We start from the raw sequence: 14265 nt of genomic DNA on the forward strand, positions 1-14265 counted from the left end.
ATTATGTAAGGTCACCAAATCAGAGTCGGAGCTACAAAAATATATGTTTATTCAAAGTAAAGTACTAACTGAATAACTCAGATTCTTACAGGAAATCAATAGAATGATAACTCATAGATCAAGTAACTTAGATAACCCCCCCCGCCCCCACCGTGAAATAATAGTCTTAATCAGTAATAGTCAAACACCAATTATCTCTTCTCCAAAACTTAGTCCCCTCACTAGGACACTTAGTCCCCTCCACTAGGACACTTAGTCCCCTTCACTAGATCCGCCTGTTTAAAAGACAGGGGGGACATACCAATAAGTACACACAATTGTAAAGACAAAGTCAAAAGATTAAATGAAATAGAACATCTTTACAAAATGTCAAAAATAGTCAAGCCACATCTTTGGCTAAAGCACAGTAACTCTTACCCATTGCAGCTTGGAATATCACACACTTTTCACAAAACAAAAAACATTGCAGAGCCATCCTGGCATTCTGCCTTTTCTCCCCGAGGCAGCCGTCTCCATTGTTCCTGGCTAATACACGCCATTAAGAACGGACATAGCTCGTAGGCGTACACATGAATTCACACTCTTTGTCAACGCCCTGAAACTACTTTCAACTGGTTTCAAAGTCTCCTTCTCTCGAACGCACATAACTACAGGATGGTCATTGACCTGCTTAGGTACATCAGCATTCTTAAGCTGTCGCCCGAACTCTCAGTCTCCAGGGAAGTTAAAAATGATGAATCCGTACATTCCTCCTTTTACATATATATATATTATATATATATATATATATATATATATAGATATATATATATATATATATATATATACACATATATATAATACATATAAATATATATATAATATAATATATATATATTATAATATACATATATATATATATATATATAGATATATATATATATAAATCATTAAATATATACTATAAATGATAATATAGGTAACATATATGATATGTATGAGACATTGTTGTATGTCACGTGCTTTGACATTCCTCAGAAATTGGGAATCATCTTTTTTAGGTTCCCATGGAGACAGAACATCTCAGCTTAGAAATGCTGATAGGTTTTCAGGTGGTGTGATCCTTACCTAAGCAGGTCAATGCTCGTCTGTCGTAATGGGCGGTTGTTAGAGGTGACTTTGAAACTGGATACGAGTGGTTTAAGGGCGTGAACGATGGGTGCGAGTTTGTGTGTACGTTGTACATGTGAGTCTCTTTCGTTCATAATAGCATGTAATTAGCCTGAACCATAGAGGCCGTTACGGGGAGAGAAGGCAGATGCTGGGATGGCTCTGCCAACGTTTCCTTTATTTGGTGAAGTGAAACTGGCTGAAAATGGGTAAGAATTACTGTGCTTTAGCCAAAGGTGTGGCTTGACTGTATTTTTGATATTTTGTAAAGATTGTTCTCCTGTTCCTCTAACAGGCGGTTCTGGTAAGAGGAACCATAATTGGAGAAGAGTGGGATAATTCATTTGGAGGAATGGTGTGACTAATTACTGTGTAGACTGTTAATAACCGAGGGTTATCTGAGTTTTTTGAACTTTGAGTTATCATTCCATTTAATCATCCTTTGCTTTTAAATAAATGTATATTTTTGTAAGTTCACGACTCTGATTTGATGACCTAATTAAATGGAGGGGAGGTATATCAAGAGAGAGAGAGAGAGAGAGAGAGAGAGAGAGAGAGAGAGAGAGAGCTGTTGGCTATTGAGAAAGAGAGAGAGAGAGAAAGAGAAAGAAAGTGTTACCAAACCCAGTTTGCCTGCCGCTATGGGTTTCCCTACCGAATTGAATAACGGAGACGGGGGGCTCCGGTATTAGTGGTGGGCAGCGGTGTTTGAATGAAAAAAGCCTTTTGTGAGATTGGTCTCAGCTTAGAAAAAAAATGCTGTTTTCAGAGTGTCTGGTTGTGGAAAAGTGTTGGTTTTCAGTTGGCAGATGACAGGTGATGAGAATATTCATCTGTTGTGATGTGGTACTGAGAGAAAGAAATTCTATCAGGATCAGGAAATTCGCTCGTCCTGAGGCGCCCGCTGAGATGAGTTACTCAGTCTAGCTTATGAGTGAACGATCGGCTAGTGCTTTCGTGCCACTCGGTTTGGCGAGTGCGGTGTGCCAACGAGATTCGCGTGTTTGTAATTGTGCAGATTCCGAGATGAATGTTCGCCATTGAAGGCGTGAGTGTTACGATGTGTGTTTTTTTTTTGGAGGCCCTGGTGTTTTTTTTTTAACTTTGTGTGTGAACTATTTTAAAGAGGCAGTCCAGATTACCATATATTTCCCTCAAAGTAGCAGAATGTGATAAGTTTCATCTTAGCGCATGTTTGGAAGAGATGCATTCATCTTCGTTTTAATACATACGTGTGTATGAATGGTTTTCATGCATGCGTTACTGTTGCTTGAATTGCATTCTTTGCATCTGAGACAGAGCGCCCGCTCATGCATACGCAGTCAGCGCAATTTGTGCTGAACGACCAAGGGGTAGTGCAAGGGGAGGCAAGCGTTGTCTTTCATGGGGGAATGCTTGACGGGGAGGGTGAAGCTCTTTTTATTTGTTTTTTATTTTTTTTATTTTTTTTTTTTTTAGGGGGGGTGAACTTCTTTTTTTTTCTCTCTCTCTCTGTGTCGGGGTAATGGGGGCGAGTTTGGCCTTGAGTAGGAAAGTTCAAAGCCATTGAATCAGCTGATAAAGACTGGGTGATGATATGAGATGCCCGTAGGGTTTCTTTTAGAAAGAATTTTTTCTTTCTCTTGAGTGAAGAGAAAATGGAAATGAAATGCATATGAATGTGGTGCAAGTTTTCCTTATGCTTTGGAGAATGCATTTACGCAATATTAGAAGGCATAATTATGATTGGGGATTCAGAGATTATTTTTCTTTTAATGGGGATTTGATTAGTGATGTGGAGATTACTTTAAAATGGTGGTGAATGGTGATGCCTGGTGTTGCTGAGTGGTGATGATTTGTGATGATACCAGGGAGTGGTGAGTGGTAATTATATTGGAGTTATGGGGTGTGGCAATAATGATGAATACTGGGGAATGGCAATATTAATGCCCTTACTGGAAATATCATACGGGAGATATTTGGGGGGGGGGGGGGGGGGCGGTGTACTTGAGTAGATATCTTACGGGAGATATTTTACTGGGGAGTACTTAAGTAGAATTATCATTACTGGAGATATTTTTTGGGGATTCTATCAGAGTTCATAGTAATAATTTTTTGGGGAATGTGCCAATGATTTTATGGGTGGTGATATTAATTTCTGGTGAATTTTGCTGAATTTGATGATTGCAATTTTGGTGATACTAGCGAGTACTAATATTTGGTGATACTACTGATACTGGCGAATTTTGATACTGATAATTCTGATATTGGTGTTTTTTTTTTATTTTTTATACTAACATGGGTGTTGTAATGATTATTAAGGGTGGTGATGTTTTTTTTGTGAAAATGGGAGGAACCAACAACAAATTTTTTGTTTTTCTTTTTTTGTGAGTTCAGCAGATAATTGCTTGAAGTCTATGTGAGTCACAGATGTTACAGGTGTCACAGGAATAGTTATCAGTGCCATTAGTTTTTCTTTTCCTTTTTTTGGAAGTTAGCCATCGCTTACATAAGTATTTTTTTTTATCATGGGCGAGTTTGAATTTATTTTTGCTCTCCCGTTTGTGTGAATTTTTTTTTAATATCTCAGTTCGTGACTTGGAGTCATTGTTCGGGAATGTGTTTATTATTTCAGCTGTTTGATGCTGCAAAGAGATTTATGGGAGAATTTTTTGCATTTTTTGAATGTTTACATAATGGCACTACATCTTTTTTTTTCTGGGTATTTGTGTTCCAGAAATTGTTGGCCTTTTGCACAATTGTGTTTGTTGCAATTTTGCCAGAGATAGGAAACTTGGTTAAGTTTCTAGTGGCCTAAGCCGTAGTGCATATGGAGAAGTCTTTGCTTAGACACTTTGAATTTGGAGTTCTATTATAATGAGTTATGGCACACTGATGATTTTTTCTAGAATTTCCTGGGCAATTTTATTTGCCAAGTTTTTGCCTTTCTCAGCAGTTATGCTAAACAGAGAGTTTATAGTTTTTTACTATAACATTAAGTTTTTTACTGTAGAATTGGAGATATAATATATTGGCCATTTGATATTTTTTATTTTTTGGAGATATTCCACAGTTTAGGCCTATGTTGGTGAGAGCTATGTTTCGTCCAATTATTTTGCAGCCATTTTTGTTGCAAATAGAAACTTTTATGAGGAGATATGGGGCAATATTTCGAGTGTATCAGTTAGATGCTTTGAGTGCATTTTTTTCGGGGATGGAGTTTCATTTTTTGATTATCCTGCTTGGAGTGTAATAATCTTTTTTGGAGACTTGTTTTATTCCACATGTGATTATTGGTGAGATAGAGGGAATATGGTGATGTGGGGTTATTAATTAAATGTAGGGAAATATTTTTATCACCGGAGTGGTGTTATTATTAATATGGTGATATATATATATATATATATATATATATATATATATATATATATATATATATATATATATATACACATATATGTATATAATTTATATAGTTATATATTTTATAACATATATATATATTATAATTAATATATAATATAAATAATATTAATATATATATGCGTATATATATATTATTATATTATATATATATATAATATATATATATATATAGATAATTATTATATATATACTACTACTATATATATTATATATATATATTTAATTTTATATATATATATCTATATATATATATATATATATATATATATATAATCACCATATTAATAATAACACCACTCCGATGATAAAAATATTTCCCTTCATTTAATTAATAACCCCACATCACCATATTCCCTCTATCTCACGAGTCAAGAGAGGGGTTCTGTGGTTCTTTTGGTTTCATGACTAATTGGAGGCGAGTGGCATTACGGTATTGCAGTCCTATGAGTCTCTATGGAGGTGTTGTGATTTTATATTCACCAGTGGGTTATTTTTTGGGTGGCATATAATTGCTGAATTGTGAGTTTACAGAAGTTTTTATCCCGAATAGGGGATAATTTGTTTATATAATTGGGCAGTATCATGTGGGAGTTATGTCTTTGAGGACAATTTTTGAGCACCTTAGACATGTCCTGGAGATAATTTTGTGAAATGTACTTATGTGGTGTCAGTATAGAAATTTTTTTTTGAGAATGGGTTTCTGAAGTTGCAAGTCTGACTAGACATTTCTATACTGCAGTTCGAGCACCTGATGTGTCCGCAGGTGGATTTTTTGCTGACAATACTGTGACGAGTCCAGTTGCTGACTCTTTTCCTTCAGTATTGATTACTCAGAGTTTTACACTATTCTGAGAGATGCTGATTTTTGGCATTTCACGGAGATGTATCTACGTAAGGGGATTGTTTCCGGCCGTGTCCAATAGATGAAAATGTTGCGATGGCAAAATTCCATAACGATACATAGCGCATTTATGGGGAAAAGTTGGGTTATGTATATTATATACATTGTGTCATGGGGAAAGTTCACGTATTATTGTTGCTGTTATTATTTTTTTTTCTCTTTTTTTTCTTTTCCTGTGAGAGATGTAATTGGGGTTGAGCTTTAAATAGCATTTCTTTCTGGACGGGAGATGTGATATGTTGGGGTTTGTGAATTGCATAAATGGACATTTGACATTATGTCTCATTGAGATTAATTATGAGCAGTAAAAGGGGTTTTTGCTGTTAGACAGTGAAGAGTTCTTACTGGTTTTGTGGGTTGTTGAAATATCAGAGGTTGAAAGAACATTTTTCAGTGATAATTTCGGGTCTGGACTTGTTACGTGTTTTTTTTCCTGGACTGTTTTTTTCTTCTATTTTTTCTTGTGAGAAGTTGTGAGTTTGATGACAGAAGTCCGTGGGGTTTCTGTGAGTTCTGGGTGAGGTGTGTGCTAATGTATGAATTTGGAGAATTAAGCTAGAGAAATTAATGGTTTTTTTTGCGGGGTTGTGATAGTGACTTATGATTTAGCGATCCTATGGAGTTCCTTCACGAGTTGAAGTTAGAAATTAGTTCAGTGATCATATTAAATGGGGTTGATTGGGAAACGTTCAGTTAGTATTTTTTAAAATTTTTGAGGTCATTATTTGACAGGAGGTATGTCTGGGGTTAATTCTTTTTTATTGACTGATGATTGACTGACATACTGAACACACTATAAACATTGTTCCCCAATGCTAGCAAGACGCCCACCAGCCGTTGCAGAGATGTTGCTGATGTGTTCACACTTACGAGAGTTTCTACGAGTCTACGGGGTTCTACAGCGCTTTTGATTACGACATTGTCATCAGGTGTCTTCCACTGGGAGACGTTTCGCCTTGCTACAACGTGTTTCGCCAGTCTGTGCAGTTGCAGTTGCAGACAAAAAGGGAGATTTGAAAATTCAAAATGGAAAAAAGTTTCTACACCCAATTTTATTATAGCCCTAGTACAGGCTTTTCGAGATGATGTGTGATAGACATTACGTTGTGCTGCCAGAGACGTGCAGTTATTATTATATTTTGTGTTTAATGAGCCGGCCAATATGTTTTTTTATATATATAAGCTGTTTTATGTGACCTGTGGCTAGGCAGGTGTAAGCTATATGGTGGCCGAGCTGCTGTAACATATAAAGACTGATAATATAATATGATATGATATGTATGAGACATTGTTGTATGTCACATGCATTGACATTCCTCAGAAATTGGGAATCATCGTTTTTAGGTTCCCATGGAGACAGAGAACATCTCAGCTTAGAAATGCTGATAGGTCTTGAGGTGGTGTGATCCTTACCTAAGCAGGTCAACGCTCGTCTGTCGTTATGGGCGGTTGTCAGAGGTGACTTTGAAACTGGATACGAGTGGTTTAAGGGCGTGAATGATGGGTGTGAGTTTGTGTGTAGGTGTGAGCCTCTTTCGTTCATAATAGCATGTAATTAGAGACCATTACGGTGAGAGAAGGCAAATGCCGGGATGGCTCTGCCAACGTTTCTTTTATTTGGTGAAGTGAAACTGGCTAAAAATGGGTAAGAATTACTGTGCTTTAGCCAAAGGTGTGGCTTGACTGTATTTTTGATATTTTGTAAAGATGTTCTATTTCATTTAATCTTTTGACTTTATATTTACAATTGTGTATGCTTAACATTGTTCTCATGTTCTTCTAACAGGCAGTTCTGGTAAGGGGAACTATAATTGGAGAAGAGTGGGATAATTCATTTAGAGGAATGGTGTGACTTACTGTGGAGACTGTTAATTACCAAGGGTTATCTGAGTTATTTGAACTTTGAGTTATCATTCCATTTAATCATCCTGTAAGAATCTGAGTTATTCAATTAATACTTTGCTTTTAAATAAAATGTATTTTTTTTTTTTTTTTTTTTTGTTTTTTATTTTTTGAAGTTCACGACTCTGATTTGATGACCTAATGAAATGAAGGGGAGGTATATCGAGAGAGAGAGAGAGAGAGAGAGAGAGAGAGAGAGAGAGAGAGAGAGAGAGAGAGAAAAGATCTGTTGGCTGTCAAGAGAGAGAGAAAGTGTTACCAAACCCAGTTTGCCTGCTGCTATGGCTTTCCCTACCAAAATGAATAACGGAGATGGGGGGGGGGGGGGGGGTGGCTCCGGTGTGTACTATATATATATATACTATATATATATATATATATATATATATATATATATATGTATATGCATATGTATATATACATATATGTATATATATATATATATATATATATATATATGTATATGTATATATCATATACATATACATTTACATATACATATACATATATATATATATATATATATATATATATATATATATATATATATATATACATATATATATACATATATATATATATATATATATATATATATATATATATATATATATATATATATATATATATAGATATAGATATAGATATATAGAAATATAGACACACACACATGCACATGTGTGCGTGTTTATGTGCGTACTCTTACTCGAACATGTAGGATGTCAATGAAGTTACTTTGAAGTCGAAAACACAATAGAAACTAAAACCTAAAATAAAAAATACCCGCTAAACGCAAATATTTTTGTCTCAAGCAGACCTCTTCAAATTCAATTTATAATGAATTAGTACAAACCCCTGGGCAAAATTAAATCTTTTAAAAGGGAGTTTACAGAAATACTAATTCACTATAATGAATATTTCAAAAATTATTTAAAAATCTAAATGATAAACAGGCAGATACTTTCAAATATCAGCTTTATAAACGCATCGCTAGGCGTCTATATAAGAGAAAATATATAAAGGAAAATATATATTAAGCAAACTTTGTATGGAATGTACATATACACAGACTTATTTACAGAATATAAAAATGTACTGATATGTAACGTATAAATTACACCATACATATACCGAGTAGTAAACGTACATTTATACAAAGTATAAAACTTACAACAGTATCTACTTCAGGCCAACAGGTTCTAGGTTTTTGGTTCAGATTGTCATCTAATTTTTCATTTATTTATTTATTTTTTTTTATTTATTCAGTTTTTTAGATTTCAAGGCAACATAACTTATTATTTTTTCCCTCCCTTTATTAGCGTTTGTTGTTTCATGATTATAATCTCTTTCCAACTAATTTCTTTAGAGCTACGTCTCCTGCACAATATTCGTCTAACAGGCTTTTTAATTAATTTCAATTTCTTTCTAATTTTTCCTTTTTGCCATTCTTAACTCTATTGTAACGATTTATTAGTTAAGAGAGAGAGAGAGAGAGAGAGAGAGAGAGAGAGAGAGAGAGAGAGAGAGAGAGAGAGAGAACAGTTTTGTAAAAGTAAGACTAGAGATTGACAATGCTCCTGAAGGGTTCCATATTAAAAAATTTGGAGAGATGTAAACGGCTGGATTAGATGGTTGCCTGATGTACCTAACCCATAAGGAATAAAACAAGATCTATAAGATTCTTGAACGTTACAATTGCTTCTCCTCAATCATAGCAAAATGGCTATAAATACTTAATTAGGATGAATTAAAGAGTTATTATAGTGAGATCACTGGACATGACGATGAAATGATCAATAAAATGTTCACTATTCGCAATGTAGTGCGAGAACGACACACATGCATATGGTGGAGAGGAATGGTAAGGTGTATTTACCTGAAGAAAGCCAACTGTAGTGCCAGTTGAATGAAGGCGTCAGGAGAACATTTTGCTTTCTTCATGAAGCCTCTTCCATAGCCCAGGTATCGAAGAATGCGGAAGTCGAGGTCCTCAACTAACCTGTTGTAAGACAATGAATTGGAGAGATTGTGGGTTACTGGATATATGATGTTTTTTAAAATAAATTGTAGGTTTTTTAAAGTTTGATAATCGTAAAGAAATCAAGATTTTCTTGTTTTCAAGATATTATTTATAGGGGATATGTACTCAGTGTATACATACCACCAATGTTATTAGTCAAGTTGCAAATGTTTCGCATTTTAGACGGATGAAGTGTTACACAGCTGTGAAAAGTTATACACAAGATGTCCGTTTTGAAATAAATATTAATAAATTCAGTAAGAAGTCTTGCTTTTGTTATGATTATCATGAATTCAATTGATATATGCGTAATATTTTGTGGCCTTCAAGCAACTTCTACCCTCAGTTCTGCCTGGTATTTGAATATTTGAATATTACTCTTGATAAACCAATTTCTGTTGAAATATAACAGTTCAGAATTTGATACCGATTAGTTCCACAGCCTGTTTTCCCCAAATATTTATCTGAGGTTTTTAATAATTTATTATATTTCTTAGTAAAAAAAATAGTGTTTAATAAAATTTGAAGTGTATCCCTCTATCTGAAATTACTATATTTCATATTTTATATTTGCGTTGCTTCAGTTAGTTAATAATCTTACATTACTCCAGATATCTTTCTTTCTTTTCATCAAACGCATTCAAAACTATACAAGGTAATACTATTTCTCTACGGGCTGAGACCCATTTAGTCATTTTTACAACACAAGAGTGGCAGGAATATATTTCTGTTAACTTCTCATGTCATGCTATATATGGGCTGTTGTCTCGGAACAGAAACTATCCATCGGGTGCTCTTCAGTTTTGGAGCATTGTGGATTATTGTTTCATTAGATTAAAATCATAACCTATATCTCTTAATTGGGAAGGCCTCCAATGAGAATATAAGCCAATATAATATTTTTTGTTGCATTTATCCATTCATTTGTTAAATCTGGGGCAAAGCATATGCAGGAAGTTACCCTCTACATGTACCAACGCAGAAATGCTGAACTCCACCAAAACTGCAAATCCTCTCTCACGAAATCTGTTACCGCCTGGATAATAAGCCTTTCTGTTCCCATAAGCCTCTCTGATCCCATTACCTCATTTAATCAATCCAGCACTTAAATTCGTCTTTTCCTCCTTCCTTAAAGCACTTCTTAATTGTATCAATTATCAGAATACTGTGACCCAGCTTTAAAACTACACCAACATTTACGCTGCATCTTCAACATATTCCTCATTCCTCCAATTCGTCTTATTTCCCTTAAGCCCCGTACACACTATGCATCATGATGCTCGCAGTGTTAGATGGATGCGTTGAAAAACGACTTTTTCAACACGAAGCCGCATCACCAACGTGTTGCTTGGGCAGAGCCATTTCATTGCGCAGCTCAATGATGCACCAACATTCAGAGGGGGAGGATGTCCGCTCACCACCACCCGCCAAACCCCTTGAGTGGACAAGGACTAACACTACATTTTATTGAATTACTGAAGGAACCTCCATCTGTTTGGACCATCAAATGCAAGTATTACAAGATGAGAAACATCAGGAGTGCAAGCTTGGAAACCATAAAATCAGACTTATCGAGTTTTGTAAACTTTACATTGCAGAATGAAGACATTACTAAAAAGCTGCACACCCTGACGACACAATTCTACAGGGAAATGTCTGCAATCAAAGCATCACAGAAGTCTGGAGCTCCGAAGTTATGGTGTTTTGATGAGCTGCGTTTCCTGTGATAAAAAAATATTAGTGTACTTTGTACCTATATTTGAACCTTACCGTCAAATAATCCTCCCTAAGGACCTTATAAATGGCTTAACAAGTTTCGGGGATGATTAGACCGAGGCTCTGTTTTGAAATCCTGGTTGATTATTGGAGGCTTGCATATGATCCTCCAGCTGCAAGAACGAGTTCCTGGTGATATGCTGTCTCGAAAGCTGGTGTCCTGCTTACAAATATATGGTTCAGTATTTTCCAACAATTTATAAAATGCAAGGATTGGCATTCTTGTGTAATTTTCAAAGTCTGTTGGATTTTCGACTTGTAGCTCCAAAAGTATTTTACAGAAGCTTCCCTTCAGAGGTCGCCGAGAAAGCCATTTCTTACAACACAAGGTTCTACGTTTCTTCCTCAAAAGTTTCTTCTTTGCAGCACACAGAGCAACTACACCCCACAGTAGAGTCTCCTGGCAAAGTACATCATCGGCAGACATCCTGCCGTTGAAAGCTGAACTGCGAGAACAAGTGAGCAGTGTTGCAGTACAGTTTGGCCGCTATTAATTTTTTTCAACACCACTACTGCATCACGTAGCTGATACATGATGGCATAGTGTGTACCATACTTTATGCCAAGAGTTCATCATGAATTCCCGGGTCTTCGTTTATTTACGTGTCATATCCATATTTCCGTTCCATAAAGTAGAGTTAGCTCAAAAATATTTTCATATGTTCCAACTTTGGCAGCCATACACCATCCATTTTGCTTCAATATATTTTGCATATACGTACTGCCTTACTTGCAGTACTTATTTTGTGAAATATCTTCTCTCAATCCACTAAAATCTACCGAGACGAATCAATATCTTTTCTTCTATCAGCCTTATTAATACCATTAATGCAGACGCTGGAACCCATTCGCATCTGGGTGAGCTTTTAGAGTTATATCTTCGAAACCTCGAAGTATTTTTTTTCTCGATTAAAAACCATAAGGGAAAAAAAGGTACTTGTGCAATTGACTGGGCTTCTGGTAAAATTTTCTTTGAAGTCTCAATAAAATTGATTTCTTCACAATTGAAAGCTAGATTTTATTTCCGTTAAAATTTGTCATCATTCATGGATATTTGCATGACGAGGAATAGGAAACATTATTACAGACTAGATCTTACCTGTCAACATGGTCAGCTGCCTCCTGTATACGCCTGTAGATAACAGGGGTAACTTTCCAGCCTAACTTTGTGGGATTAGGTGCAGCTTCTTCGGGAGCTGGGAACCCAGTGTTGTTGCCTGTAGCATCATCTATATCTGAGATGCCACTCTCTTCCAGAGGAGGGTTCACCTCCTCGGTTTCTCCTGGAGCAGCAGACTGGGTATCTGCAGCAATGGCTTGCAGAACCTGCTCGACCAACTGAATGACAACAATTCCTTCTGCGCAAGAATGCTCGTAGCACAAGCCACACCACCCATCGCTCGTCACAACGAACTTTAATTACGTAAAAAACTTGTTATTCGAAATTCAGGCATATGACTACGGGGATGTATAAATAGATGCCATTAATAGCCTATTTAAAACTAAAACGTTAAGGAAAACAGTCGAATAGATTTCTTAAATCAGTCGATTTTTTTTTTCAAAGACATAAGGAATGGCAAAGTTTTGTTCTATTTATTGTCAGACAAGTACATTTATAGCCCAGACTTTACTATACGATGATACTTAAAATGAAATCAGGATATTATATAAAGATGGCGGATGAATTGGGACGACTATGTATTTTTCCACTCTAAGTTCACCTACGAAAAGCTTTTTCCCCGATATTCAGTTTAGATGTACTTTAATTCAAGGGGAAATGATCTTATCGAATTAAAACTAATTATTACTCACGATATCATTGAAAAAGAAAATTGCTAAGATATTGAGTGATGAGCAATGATCTCTAGGTTAGAATTATATGGAATTTAAGGAGTTACGTTGTATTTCTACTCAGTCCCTTATAACAACGATGAACTTTCAGATTCGACCATAAATACTTGAACTACAATATATACATACCGTCAAACCCGTTAAAATCAGAGTAGCATTACTTAAGTCTAGGAATTAAAATGCACTTGTCGGTGACGTGAATGTCTTTAGAACATCTTAATTATTACTCACCTGGACGGTCTTGTCGAACCACCTGTTAGCACTATTATGATTAAAGCCACCGCCGTGGATCATCTGGTGACCTGCGTTGACCTCGTCTCGAATTGTTAGCTCCTGAAGTGTTAGCCATTAAGAATATTATCAAACCATAGTGGAAAGTTCTTAAGTGGTTAGAATTTGTAACTGCACCTCATAATTCTTGTTTCTGTATTTATGTGCTCGGCAATATTTTTTTTATATTTTATTGCTGATCATAATGTTGCAGTTTCACACCTTTATTCTTTGTATATCTTTCAAGGCAAATGCACCGCTTTTCGGCTCGATCCTTACCAATATAATTGTTGTAATAATCTATTATAAATACTAATAACATATTACCATTTCAAAAAACATGGGAACTACTTTCCCCGTTAACAACTTGATGTGTTATTTCAGTGGTCACGTTTATGCTTAAAACATAATCTTCTTATCCCTTACGATTTTAAGAAATTTATAGCAGCAAGCAAATGTTAAATAATAACATACTGGTTTATCAGCATGTAGTTTTAGTCTTTTTGAAGCTTCATAAATTTTGCTTAATGTCTTTGATTTTATTTATGTTAGAAATTGTGGTGGTGAATTTTGCAGTGTACGTACATTAAGGTAATTTCCTGTTATTGTTGACAGTTTTAAATAGAAATTGAGGACCTTTGCTTGTAACATGAGGATAGTAAAGTAGAAAAATATACAACTAGCTAATTCTTATGGAATCTTTGATCAACATCCACCACTTTTCATGGGATTAGTTTAATTTATTTTTAGTATTCTATGAAATAATTTTCTGTAAAGTCTACAAGTTTGAATGTTCTAAATCAGAATGCGAAGGCCGGGCTTGCATGGCAACTAAAACCTACCCTGTGCCAGCGGTCAACTTTCCCTGGAGTGTGGGTTTTGCTGGAAAACCGACAGACTTCCAATTAGATTATCGTGGTCTAAAATTATGTCCAGGATTATTGGTTGATAATACTCCATGAAAGTTTGCCAGCGGGCAGTCTTCACAATT

At 35.4% G+C, this 14265-nt stretch overlaps 2 protein-coding genes across 7 annotated transcripts in view; one reads left to right on the top strand and one right to left on the bottom strand.

Annotated features, from left to right (window-relative positions):
* Positions 1-14265, top strand: part of LOC135198069 (opsin Rh5-like) — a 707912-nt gene that overhangs the window by 293914 nt on the left and 399733 nt on the right. The window lies entirely within an intron of this gene.
* LOC135198070 (choline O-acetyltransferase-like) overlaps positions 1-14265 on the bottom strand; it is a 243220-nt gene that overhangs the window by 21119 nt on the left and 207836 nt on the right. For all 5 annotated transcript variants that reach the window (XM_064225480.1, XM_064225479.1, XM_064225477.1 and 2 more), the window contains 3 exons: positions 13236-13337; positions 12253-12566; positions 9234-9356 (listed from right to left, as the gene is read on the bottom strand). In XM_064225480.1, the coding sequence (XP_064081550.1) occupies positions 9234-9356; positions 12253-12566; positions 13236-13337 (539 nt within the window). The remainder of the gene's footprint in view (positions 1-9233; positions 9357-12252; positions 12567-13235; positions 13338-14265) is intronic.

Source organism: Macrobrachium nipponense, chromosome 21 (genome assembly GCF_015104395.2).
Source record: "Macrobrachium nipponense isolate FS-2020 chromosome 21, ASM1510439v2, whole genome shotgun sequence".
Lineage (NCBI taxonomy): Eukaryota > Metazoa > Arthropoda > Malacostraca > Decapoda > Palaemonidae > Macrobrachium > Macrobrachium nipponense.